The sequence below is a fragment of the Panthera onca genome, chromosome C1, assembly GCF_046562875.1.
Source record: "Panthera onca isolate mPanOnc1 chromosome C1, mPanOnc1 haplotype 2, whole genome shotgun sequence".
NCBI classification, from domain to species: Eukaryota; Metazoa; Chordata; class Mammalia; order Carnivora; family Felidae; genus Panthera; species Panthera onca.
The window spans coordinates 188,679,254-188,692,314 of record NC_138346.1 but is presented as its reverse complement, the minus strand read 5'-3'; the positions used below and the strand labels follow the sequence as shown (position 1 = coordinate 188,692,314).

At 36.3% G+C, this 13,061-nt stretch overlaps 1 protein-coding gene across 4 annotated transcripts in view; it reads right to left on the bottom strand.

Moving 5' to 3' along the window:
• Positions 1-13,061, bottom strand: part of FOXJ3 (forkhead box J3) — a 147,312-nt gene that overhangs the window by 52,701 nt on the left and 81,550 nt on the right. For all 4 annotated transcript variants that reach the window (XM_060626158.2, XM_060626159.3, XM_060626157.3 and 1 more), the window contains exon 5: positions 6,817-6,900. In XM_060626158.2, the coding sequence (XP_060482141.1) occupies positions 6,817-6,900 (84 nt within the window). The remainder of the gene's footprint in view (positions 1-6,816; positions 6,901-13,061) is intronic.

The following is a 13,061-nucleotide window of genomic DNA, read 5'->3' as shown; positions in this document are numbered from 1 at the left end:
AATGGGCCTTACACACAGAGAACCACTGCTTTAGCATAAGAAATTCCATGTAAGTAAAGAATAACTACAAAATAACTAAGACACATGATTTAGTTTGGGGAAGAGGAGGGCAATCAAAGCATGAACAGAGAATATGTTTCTGTGATTATCAATATGATAAAGGAAATAATTTACCATACTAATCTTCTGGAGTACTCATTCTCTCAAAGCATTTTTTTTTTTTTTTAACAAAAAACTGCCCAAAACTGGAGTTACCTTTTCTATTCCTTAATATTTGGTTCCCTTGAAATAGTTCACTGCTTTGCAGTCTTCAAACAAAACTCTGTAGATAATATCCAGCTAATCTTGCTTTTTTTCTACACTAAGCAGCTTCCAGGACAGGGCACTTTTCAGTAATATATCCTTTGGCTGAACTGAACAAGCAAAGCCAAATTAAAAAAGAAAATAAATGCAAAAGGTCAAAGAGAAATGTATTTATTAATCAACGTAAGAACAGAAACTAATAGGACAGAAAAAAATGAAAGTTAGAAATTACTGTCCTTCTTGGACTCTTATGTTCCAGCCACACTAACTAGTCAGTTCCTCAAAACTTTGGGCACTTGTTTTAACGACTAGGCTTACACATGTGATTTCCCCTCACTCTCACATTGCCAACCACCCTCATCTGCCTTATTTCTGCTCATTTAACAGGCCTCACTGCAACATCAGCTCTGCTATATGGCCGCAAAGTTCTCAAAACCCTTCTCTTTAGAGTACTTACATAATTTATCATCCAAATGCTATTCTGAGAATGATCAGGGAACTATTAATTATGCTAAGACAACAAGCCATATTATGAGTTATCAGCTTAGCTTTCCTGCTTAAGAGCTTCGTAAGGAGAATCTGTCTTGCGTACTACCACTATTCCCCCGACATTTAGCTCTACGCTTATAAAAGGTGTACACTCACTCTCTCAACGAATGGCATGTATAATGCAAATTAAAGTAAAAGAGGAAAAATTCATCCAGATAAAATGACCTACTATGTTCTCTCCCAAATCCTGACACTATTCCACCCCTATTATCTTACCTTTGATCATGCCCTCGTATCTCATGCCTCTCTATCCACACCCCACCTCAACAGAATATAAACTTCAGGAGAGCAGAGAATGTCTGTTTTGTTAATTGAGGCTTCCCCAGCACCTAAAACAGTGCCTGCTCAGAGCAGGCACTCAACACTCAGTAATTGTGTGCTCAGTGAATGCTGTTCTGTGTTGCCCTGCTTATCTATACTTGAAAGCCAAACCATAGAACCCATATGAAGGTGCCCCAGATATTATGGTAAAACATAATTTCTCCTTCCTTTGTATACAATAACATGTCATATCCTTCTTAAAATACTTTCTGTACACTACTTTGTCTTTGTGTTAGAATTCTAGGTCTTATCAGGTCTCATTATTCTTGGTATACCGTACATTTTAGCATAATGCCTGACACACAGTATCTAGAGAACAAAGATCTGTCAAATTAACGTGGTAAAATGACAGCATTTCACAAAATTATGAGTATGTATTAAGAAACCTGATACTATGCTAATTTTCTAGAGAACTTTCTTATTCATATATATATCCCTAGCCCAGGCCATTGTCATTTCACAATGGCAACTCCATCCATTGAGGGGATTCAGAACAAGGCATCCCAAAACATGCCCCACTCCGGCACATGATTTTTGAGCTGAAGGCAAACAGGACCCAGTAGATTCAGTAAAAATTACTTTCTCCTTCACTGCCCAAAAGAAATGAGAAAGGGATCTGTACCAGGAAGTTTTTACCAGAGAAAACTTTTTATATCTGACTTTTCTGCACACCTGGGAAAACATTTATTTACCAAACATCTGTTCTTCTCTCCCCTTTCTGTGAATTGCCTTCTTCCTCTCTGAAACCCCAGACCACACTCCTTTCCTTAGCTCAGGGTGGTATATAAGCCTCAAATGCCTTTGAGCCTGATATCTTTGTGGGACTTCCATATACACATGTGTAATTAAATTTGTTTTTCTTGTATTAATCTGCCTTTTTATTACAGGGGGGGTCCCAGCCAAGAACCTAGAAGGGTAGAGGGAAAATTAATTTTCTCCGCTACAGCATATTCCTTTTGCAAGGAGTATTTTTATAAAGAGCAAGTATCTTCCTTTTTTTTTTTTTTTAATTTTTTTTTTAACCTTTATTTATTTTTGAGACAGAGAGAGACAGAGCATGAATGGGGGAGGGGCAGAGAGAGAGGGAGACACAGAATCGGAAGCAGGCTCCAGGCTCTGAGCCATCAGCCCAGAGCCCGACGCGGGGCTCGAACTCACGGACCGCGAGATGGTGACCTGAGCTGAAGTCGGACGCTTAACCGACTGAGCCACCCAGGCGCCCCAAGAGCAAGTATCTTTCTTAACTGTTTGATTCCTTTCTCAACACTACAGGTTATCAAATCAAAATAACTTCCTTGATTCCAAGGCTTTAGGCTTTCTACTCCTTATCTAAATGTCCATGCCCTAAATTCTTCACTATTGTTAAAAGGGTTCTCAATTATCCCACCTGCACTTCCTACCTGCCACTCAATCATGCACAGTTTTCTCCAAGTGGAACAACTATTTCTAGGCAAAAAAATTCCACGCCAAGCTTCACTCCTCTTCCCAAAGGCCTTCCCAGGGCAGTATTATCCATATTGTGCTACTTTAGTTATCCTTGCTTGGTGTAACAGATTAACTAGTACTTGTTCTGTCATTTATAATCATATTCATGTCCCTAATTATGTGTCTATGTATGCATATATATTATACATGTATGTTAAATGTTAGGGTTCTCTTTTAAAATCAAGGACCATTAATTAGCTCGCAAGATATGCACACATAAGAAGAAATTTGATTCAGTAATGTGGTCTTCAGCATAGTACATACTAGTGGCAGGACAGGACAGTTGTAAACAGCACAGACTCTAAAGGCAGACTACCTGGGTTCATAATCCTGGTCTTGGTACCCAGTGGTCTTAGTACCCTTTGACAACTTACTCAACATCTATACCTATCCGTTTCATAATTTGGAGTTACTATAAAAATTACAGGAGTTAATATACATAAAATTCTTTAAAGCATCTGGCACATACACTCAATACAATTATCTATTATTATTACAATGTTGTCTTAGCACACAGATTTCTACAACAAATCATAAGCTGGATGGCTTATCAACAAATGAAATGTTATTTCTCACAGTTTTAGAGGCAGGGAGCCCAAGATCATGGTGCCAGCATGGTCAGGTTCTGGTGAGAGCCCTCTTCCAGGTATTCTCATGGGTATTCCCACATGGTACAGACAGCTGGCTAGCTCTTTGGCCTATTCATGTAAAGGCACGAATCCCATTCATGACGGCTTCATCCTTTTGACCTAATTACCTCCCAAAGGGCCCACCTCCAAATACCATCACACTGGAATTAGGCAGGGTTTCAAACATATGAATTTGGGGGGTTTTTGGTTGTTTTTTTTTTTTTTATTTTTTTTTAACGTTTATTCATTTTTGAGAGACAGAGAGAGACAGAGAGGGGAAGGGGCAGAGAGAGAGAGGGAGACACAGAATCTGAAGCAGGCTCCAGGCTCCGAGCTGTCAGCACAGAGCCTGATGCGGGGCTTGAACTCACGAACTGCGAGATCACGACCTGAGCCGAAGTCAGACACTTAAACGACTGAGCCACCCAGGCACCCCAAACATATGAATTTTGGAGGAACACAAACATTCAGTTCATAGCAGCTGTCAAGACTTCTATCTTCTTACTTTATAACTGAGGATACTGAAGCTCAAAAAATGTCTAACAATTTGCCAAAAGTCACAAGAACAAGTAAATTGTAAAGCCAGAAGAGAAACACAGGACTCCTAGTAAAGGAGCCCATTCATTTCACCATGCTAAATTTTATTCAATATATTTTTAAGGTCTACAGGTCCATTTTATGATAAAAGTGGTAAGAAAATGGAAGAAATAAGAAAAAGGAAAATGAGAGACATTTATACTCAAGAATTAAGAAAAGAAGAAAGGGACACTGTAATGATCAGGCCAGAACATGGGCTTCTGTTCAAGTAAATAGAGGGACAGGGAGGTGGTCCAGAGAACTGAGTTAAGAATATTAGGCTGGAAATAATGATCATGCTTCATTTTTCATTTAGGACATAAAGACATTGTTACTTGCATTTTTAAAAATTCTTTCTCTTCAGCAGTTTAGAAAGCCAATTCTGTTCCACTACAAGCTCATCTCTTCAAAAATGTGTGAAATATTTTGATTTTTCACATAGAATTCTGATGTTTACACATGGAAAAAAATAACAAATTTCAGAAATTTAATAAGAATCTTTGAGGGATGTCAACATATTTGCCATCTACATTTTAAAATCTTTTAAAAATTTAGAGGTGTCCAACTGGCTCAGTTGGTAGAGCATGTGACTCTTGATCTTGGAGCGCTGACTTTGAGCCCCATACTAGGTGCAGAGATTACTTAAAAAAATAAAAATAAATAAAATCTTTTAAAAGTTTCAACTTATGGGTCATGTTTAGTTTTTGAGAAAACTTTAAATACATGAAAATCACATTCAGAACCATCACTATTTGACTGTCTTACACATTTCCTTAGATAAGACCCAACGGTCATTTAAAATACAAACTCTGTTCTAATAAAAATATTACTACCCCTCTACTCCCAAGAAAACCTCTAAATGAAAAATATAGACATAACCAGCTTGTCAAAGCAATAAATTTTGTTTTGAAAGATTATCGTTTAGAGAATTTGTTAAACAACATCTGTCTCCCTGATTATATGTACTCTGCTTACGGCTAGAATTTTCTATATAGTTTCTCTCTTATGGTAGCAACCAATACACAGCTCAGGCCAAAATAATTATCAACAGCACTAGCCAAAAGGCTCTGGTACTGGATATTTTATGGGACTATACTACAAAGATAAGTTGTTGAAGTTTTTACACACATTTTAGCTTAAAATGAAAATAAAAAGATAAACATCAGAAAATATGTCCAAAATTCAAGAACACATGCTTTGTATGTAAAACATACTTCTGTAATCTGAATCCTTTATTTCTATAAACTTCCACTGTAAACTGGACAATATGGTCTTCAGAAAAAAAAAAAAAAAGGACTCTCAGAGTGATTGCTCTAAGAACTATGAAACAAGAATAAAATTTAAAGCTGATACCCAAAAGAAATGCACAGTTGTCAACCCAACTATCAATTCAAATTTCCAAAAATAATTCAAGTTCCAGGCACTGCAGAAAAAGAACAAATGGTTGAGAAGACCACAATTCCTCAACCCTCCAAGATATGCATCCCTGCTGATGCTCTGGGTTAACAATGTGGATACCTCTCTCCTTCCTTCACATTCTGGCAAGAGATGCTAAAAATTTTGTGCTCCACGTTCTCACACAATTAAAGTCCGTGTGCTAAGTCTCTTCTAAAAGGCGGAAGTGGGAGGGCAGGAACTGAGGTTGGTTCCCTCTCAAATCATTACATGCATAGTTCATCAGCATCTCAATCTTAAAACTGTTAACAGAAGACCATCCCACCAATATGAAACTTTAATTTCTTAAACTTTGGTATGTACAAAACCAAAAAGTGGGCCTAAGAGTTCACCTCTAATTCCATATAGCTTGGTAACTGGAGTATCGAATTCCTTCTGCTGGCTCCATAAATCTGCCTCACTAAATCCCATTGCACCTATACTTCATGAGCTCGCCTGATCCCAACTTAAACCCTCAGCTTAATTAAGGTCCTTATCTTTAAGATTGAAAAGTTTTATCTCTCTACCAGGAAGGGGCATAAAACAAATTTATCTGACCAAACAATTACCCAGTTTCCTTTATCTTATCTTATTCCCTTTGCCCTGATTTATTCTGAAAACACTTACTGATACTTATAAGCTGTGAAAAATACTAACACTGGAGATACAAATATATTTTCTCTGCTCTTAAGGGATCACAGTCCAGGGAAGGAGACAAATATAGAAACAAATAATTTCTACCAAGTATGAGAAATTCTATAAAACAACTTTGTAAAAGTTCTACAAGAACACAACGAATTGAGGAAAGGTTTCACAATGCAGTTAACATCTGAAATGAGTCAAAGAATAGTAGGGTAGAATGGGGTCTGTATGTGTTTTAGCGGAGATGGAAATACAGAATGAGGAAAGCTGAAAGGTAAAGTTAATGTCTGATGATAGCCAAAGTGCTGACTAAAAGTATGTTACAATAAGTATCCTAGGATATCAACTAGAGCTCCTTTTCTCTTCCGTTCTTGCAAATTCATTCTAACCATAAATTCCCAAGAATGATCTTACAAACAACACAGAGGCACAGATTTTGTACACAAAATAATTATTCCATGGTTGGAAGCAGGAAAAACCATTTTGAAAGCCATCAGGAAAATTCAATGTAATCAGACTGATTCTCTGCAGTGAAAAGGAACAGCTCTGTTACATAAAACCGGTCCTCGGTGTTGGAGATACAGAAGAAAGAATACCAAATTACAATTCAAGAGACCTGGACTCAAGTCTATGGGAACAGTTATGCCATAATTACGAAACAAACCTTTTACTTAATTCCTAAACTGCCTACCTCACTCAAAGAGTTATGAAGATCAAATAAAATGAGTCTTAAAGTGCTCTGTAAAAACAGAAATGCTATACAAATAAAATACTACCTTCATTAAGGTTGTAGTTGCTATATAGGAAATGAACTTTAAAAAGCTGTACTGCTGACATAAACCCTGCCATATTCAATTTGTGATAAAGAGCGTTTTACCCGTTCTACAGATCGTGCTCTCTTCTTTGGCCGAGTAGGCAGTGCATCTTCCTTCGGATTGGTGTCTATTGCCCAGTAGGACCCCTAAAGGTAAAGAAAGAAATATTAACAGTATATCACAGCAACTCTATAAGGTTAAAAATGGATTTTTACAATCTTCTGCTCCAGAAGCAAATATTTTGCAGATACAACAGTGGAAAAGTAGCATGAGAAGAAATACTAGCTTTGCACTGAGAAAAATAAGGTTTACATGAGAAAAAAGGTCCATTTACAACTAGATTATTAAAGAGGAAAAAAAAAATCACAATCTGAAGTAGTTAAGTCCAAGAACTTCTGCCACAGCCAAAGAACAAATGAACACACTTTTTAAATATATACTAATTCTTTGGACACATATGATAATTACAACAGCATATGACATTCAAGTCTGGGGAGAGTTTTATATATATAAAGATACTACAGTTTCCATACTCTAGGACCTCACAAATCTAAATGGTAAATGAAACCATTTATATAAAGACAAACTGCTTGAACACATTTTATATAATAAATGCATCCTGGAGAGCAATGGTCTGTACATAAATCTTTTATTGCTTATTGTGTTAAAGCTTTTTAATTATTTATCCTCTCTTAGATACAAATTCTCAAGACCACTCATTTGAACATACATATTTAGCACCTACTGTGTTCCAGGCACTCAAGAATTGGGACTCCCTCAAAAAATATTTGAAAAGTATAGATCATGAAGAAACCAAAGCTCAAAAAGAGAAGTGGTTTGTTCAACCAAGGGTATGAGAACCGGGACCAGAACCAAGGCGTGCTTCATTTCTCCCTCAGTTAACTTGTTTATACACACACACACACACACGCACACACACGGGAGGAGGGCAAGGAATGAGGGAGAAAGTAAAAGGAAGGGAGGGAGATATGCATTTCAGAAACAGAAATACAATGCACATCCCAGTTTTATAATTTTACAATTAATCCAGTGTTAAAAGTTTAATCTTTGCCTCTATTACTTCATTAACATTCTCAGGCTGTTTTTTCAGGCAGTATTTGACAATAAGGGGAAATATAGCTCTCATCTAACAATCCTCATTCTTTGTGTCCAACATGAATTATCTGCTTATCGTCTTTTAAGCATAGGTACCATGTTCTTTCACACAGCTTTGCCTACCCTACATGCTGATCTCAGTACCACTGACAAACTCACATTCTACCTTCAAAACCCAGCTCAGATCCCATCTAAAGGAATCCTTCCTCTGATCCTCCTACTAAATTCATCACTCTCTCCCTCTGTAAGATCTCCACACATTTTATACATTTAGACCACTGACTGCACTTTACATTATAAGCTTATTTATAGGTCTGTATCCTTTCTGGGCTGACTGAGTTCCTTAACGGTAGAAACTCATTTCTATATCCACTGCGCCAGGTACAATGTCAAATACATAGTAAGTACTCAATAAACATTTTTTGAAAAACGAAGAAGAGCATTTGAACAGTGCCAACAATTTTAAGAGTACAGGGTATGATACCAGGTCTTCCCAGGTCCTAGTCTATAAAGGTACCTCAACTTAGCACTCATTTCATCACCCAGCCATTACTGGAGGATTCATCTCTATCTTTTCAAAGTAGTCACTGTGGTTTCAGCTAATGAATCTAGCAGACCTGATATAAACTTGCCAAGAACCATGTAAAATGTAGACACTACAGAAATTAAGCACTAAAAATGAAAACAATGATTTTTGAGTAGGTTCAGCTAGCAAGTTGCAAAATAAAGAAGGAAAAAAGTTTTATATTCCGTTGTTATAGAAGTTGAAAATTAAAGCAGGAAGACAAATACCAACACTTGTTGAACAATAGTTTAATGTTCACGGAAATGACAAATTCCAGTGTTTCATGCTGTTTTCATGGTGTACACTTGTGTGTTAATCTGGGGAAACGGTTCACTGTCCAAACTTCAGACTTATTAAACATTTTAATAAAACTATTTTTAAAAGTATCTATTCTTCCACACAAAATATGATGGGTGTAGCTTATCACAAAGAAAAAAACTGTTCATACGCCTAACTATTTAGGATATAGTCACAAAACCCTGAATGCCTAAATGCAAACACAAACCGTTGAAATTCACAAAAGAAATTGTAAAATCGTCCACCTTAGGTAGCTCTTGCTAACCTACTGACTGAATTTCATCTGCAAAATCACAGGTTTGGATTAAATGACCTTAAAATTTCCCTTCACAAATGAAAACCACAAGATACCACTTCACACCTATTAGGACGTCTATTATCAATCAATAAATAATAATAAATAAAATAAAATAAAATAAAATAAAATAAAATAAAATAAAATAAAATAAAATAAAATGTGCTGGCAAGGAAATGGACACACTAACAATGCAAAATGGTGCAGTCACTGTGGAAAATGAGTGGCAGATTATCAAAAAATTAAACACAGAATTACTATGTGATCCATCAATTTCACTTCAAGGTATATACCCACAAGAATCAAAAACAAGGACTTGAACAGATATTCATATCCTCATGTTCACAGCAGTATCATTCACAATAGTTAAAAGGTAAAAGCAACCCAAATGTCCATCAATAGATAGATAATATGTGGTGTATACACACACACACACACATACACACACACAATGGAATGTTATTCAGTGTTTAAAAGGAAGGCAATTCTGTCATATATGCGATAACATGAGTGAACCATTATGACATCATGTAGGTGAAGTAAATCACAAAAAGACATGGTGTAATTCCACTTACATTAAGTACCAAGAATAGTCAAAATCACAGACACAGAAAGTAGAATGGTGGCTGCCATGGGCTGGGGGATGGGAAGAGGAAGAATTACTATTTAGTGGGTGTAGTTTCAATCTGGGAAGTGAGGGAGTTCTGGAAATAGATGGTGGCGATGGTTGTACAACAATGTAAATATGCTTAATGCCACTGAACTATACACTTACATGGTTACAATGATAAATTTTATGTTCTATATCATACCACAAAAGGTCCCTTTCAGCTACCTTTAAAAAGCAGTTATCTTTGTTCTTCCTTAATAATATTTCTCACAGAAACTGAACTGCCCAAATATAACCTATCTACAAACACACATTTCATCGAACTTCTTCCCAGAGTAAGGCCTACTACTCTAGGCTCATGTGCAACAAGTAGGAAACAACAGTTTATTGTTGTGATTTTATTTTTAAAACCAACTTCATTGGAGTATATATATTTTTAAATGAAGTACACCCATTTGAAATATACAGTTCAAGGAGTTCTGACAAATGTATACACTCATGCAATACCAAAATCAAGATACAGAACATTTCCATCACCCCAAAAGGATCCTTTTTGTGACTCAGCAAGCAATTCCCTTTCCTTTGCCCCCACCTCCATCCCATACAACCATTGATCAGCTTCCATTATAAATTATTCACCCTTTTCTAAAATTTCACATAAATGGAATCAACCTGTCAAACCATTTTCCACACCGACTAGCAATGCATGAGTCCAGCTGCTCTATGTCCTAACCAACACTTAGTATTTTAAGTCTTCAAGGACAAACAATATAGTGGAAGTTGTCATTGTAACTCAGTGATTTTTATGTGTGCTTCCTGAATGAATAATGATAGTAGGCAGCATCTTTGCATGTGCTTGCCATCCATGTATCATTTTGCAAAGTGTTGAAAACTTTTGCCCATGTTTTATTTGGATTATAAGACTTTGGGTTATTTGTATTCCAAGAATTTTTTAATATTTTTTGAGTAACAAAAGAGATATAGATAGAAAGATAGATAGATATAGATATAGATAGATAATATATAATAAATATTTTTTCTCAGTCTGTGGTTATCTCTTCATTTTTATTACAGCATCACCTAAGGAGCAAAAATCTTAAATTCAGCAAGTCCCAATTATCAATTTTCATTTTGTGGTCTGTGCTGTTTGTCTAGCTTAAAAAAATACATTTGCCTACTCCAACATGGCAAATATTTTCCTCCATTTTCTTCTAGATGTTTTATAAAATAGTCTTAATTTTTATGCTAAGGTATCTCATCCACTTAAGGTTAACTGCCTAAGTCTGAGATAAGGATCAATATAAATTGAGTCTATTTCTGAACTCTATTCTATTCCATTGATCTACATGTCTATCCTTATACCAATACCACTGTGTCTTAATTATTTAGCTAGGTAGAAAGTCTTGAAATCAGGCACTACAAGTCCCACAACTTCATGTTTTGTTTTGTTTTTCAAAACTGTTTGCTTATTCTAGGTCCTTTGCATTTCCTTGCAAAGCTTGTTGGTGGGGTGGGGTGGGAAGGGGAGGGGAGGGGAGGGGAGGGGAGGGGAGGGGAGGGGAGGGGAGGGGAGGGGAGGGAAGGGAAGGGAGGGGAGGGAAGGGAAGGGAGGGGAGGGGAGGGGAGGGGAGGGGAGGGGAGGGGAGGGGAGGGGAGGGGAGGGGAGGGGAGGGGAGGGGAAGAAAAGTATGCTAGGATTTTTATTGGGATTGCATTAATGTTATAAATCAATTTGGGGAAACTGACATCTAACAGTGAGTCCTCTATTCCACAAACATGCTGTATCTCTCCATTTACTTAGGTCTTTTATTTCTCTTGGTAATGTTTTACAGTTTTGAGTAAACAGGTCTATATTTATTTTGTTAAAATACATCCCTCAAGTATTTCATTATTTTGCTACTGTAAATGGAATTGCTTCTGTTAACTTGCAGTCATTCCTCAGTAATATAAAGAAATTATACTGACCTTGTATCTTCTGACTTTGCTAAACTCACTTATTAGTTCTAGGGGCTTTCCCATAGATTAGGATTTTCTATATATGCAATAATGTTGCTTCCAAATAAAGACAGTTTCACTTACTATTTTTCAATATGGATGTCTTTTCTTTTTCCTGCCTTACTCCATTGGCTTGGACCTCTAATAGAATGTTGCACAACAGTGAATACAAACATCTTTGTTCTTAATCTCAGAGAGAAAGCATTCAGTTTCTCATCATTAAATATGATGCAAATTGTTAAGTTTTTGATAGATTTCTTTAATCAAATTAAGGAAATACCCTTTTATTCCTAGTCTGCTGAATGAGTGCCAAAACTTTTCTACACTTAAGATGATATGATTTTTCTGTTTCTTCTACTACATGGTGAGTTACATCAATTAGTTTTCCAATTTTAACCTGCATCGCATTCCTGGGACAAATCCCACTTGATCATGATGTATTCTTTTTATGTATCAATAAATTTAGTTCGGTGCTATTTTATTAAAGATTTTTGAGTAGTCTATTTTCACAAAGGATATTGGTCTGTAGTTTTCTTATTGTTTCTTTGCCTGACTTTGGTATCATGGTGATGCTGAACTCATGAAATGAGCTGTAAACTGCTACTTCATCCACTATTTTTTTAAAAGTTTCTGGAAAACTGGCATCACTATTTCCTCAAGTATTTCAGCTTCTGGTTTCGTTGCTTTTGTTTGTCCATTTTCTATTTTATTTATTTCTAATTTTACCTTTATTGTTTCCTTCCACTTACTTTGGGTTGAATTTGCTCTTTATTTTCCTAACTTCTTAAGGTAAATGCTTACATAACTGATTTCAGACCCTTCTGATTTTTCTAATTTAAAGTTTTAAGCTTCTTTCTCAACATGCATTGGCTGTATGTCACAAATTTTTATATTCTGCTCTCATTATCATACAGTTCAAAATACTTTCTAATATCCCTTATGATTTTTGTTGTTGACCCAGAGGTACTTTAGAAATGTATCATTTAGGGGCGCCTGGGTGGCTCAGTCAGTCGGTTGAGCATCCGACTTCGGCTCAGGTCATGATATCTCACAGCTCGTGAGTTCAAGCCCCGCGTCGGGCTGTGCTGACAGCTCAGAGCCTGGAGCCTGCTTCGGATTCTGTGTCTCCCTCTCTCTCTGCCCCTAATCCACTCGCATTCTGTCTCTGTCTCTCTCAAAAAATAAATAAACATTAAAAAAAAAAAGAAAAAAGAAAGAAATGTATCAATTAGTTTCTAATTTGGGGTTTTTAAAATATATTTTTGTTACTGACTTCTAATTTAATTCTACCAGTCAAAAAATATATATGTAAATTTTCACCCTTTAGTTATGTACTGAAACTTGTTTTCGTGTTACTTTAGTGTCTGGGCATTGTGGACTGATGGGCAATGATGAAATAAGGAGATGCAATCATTTCAAGATTTAGGAA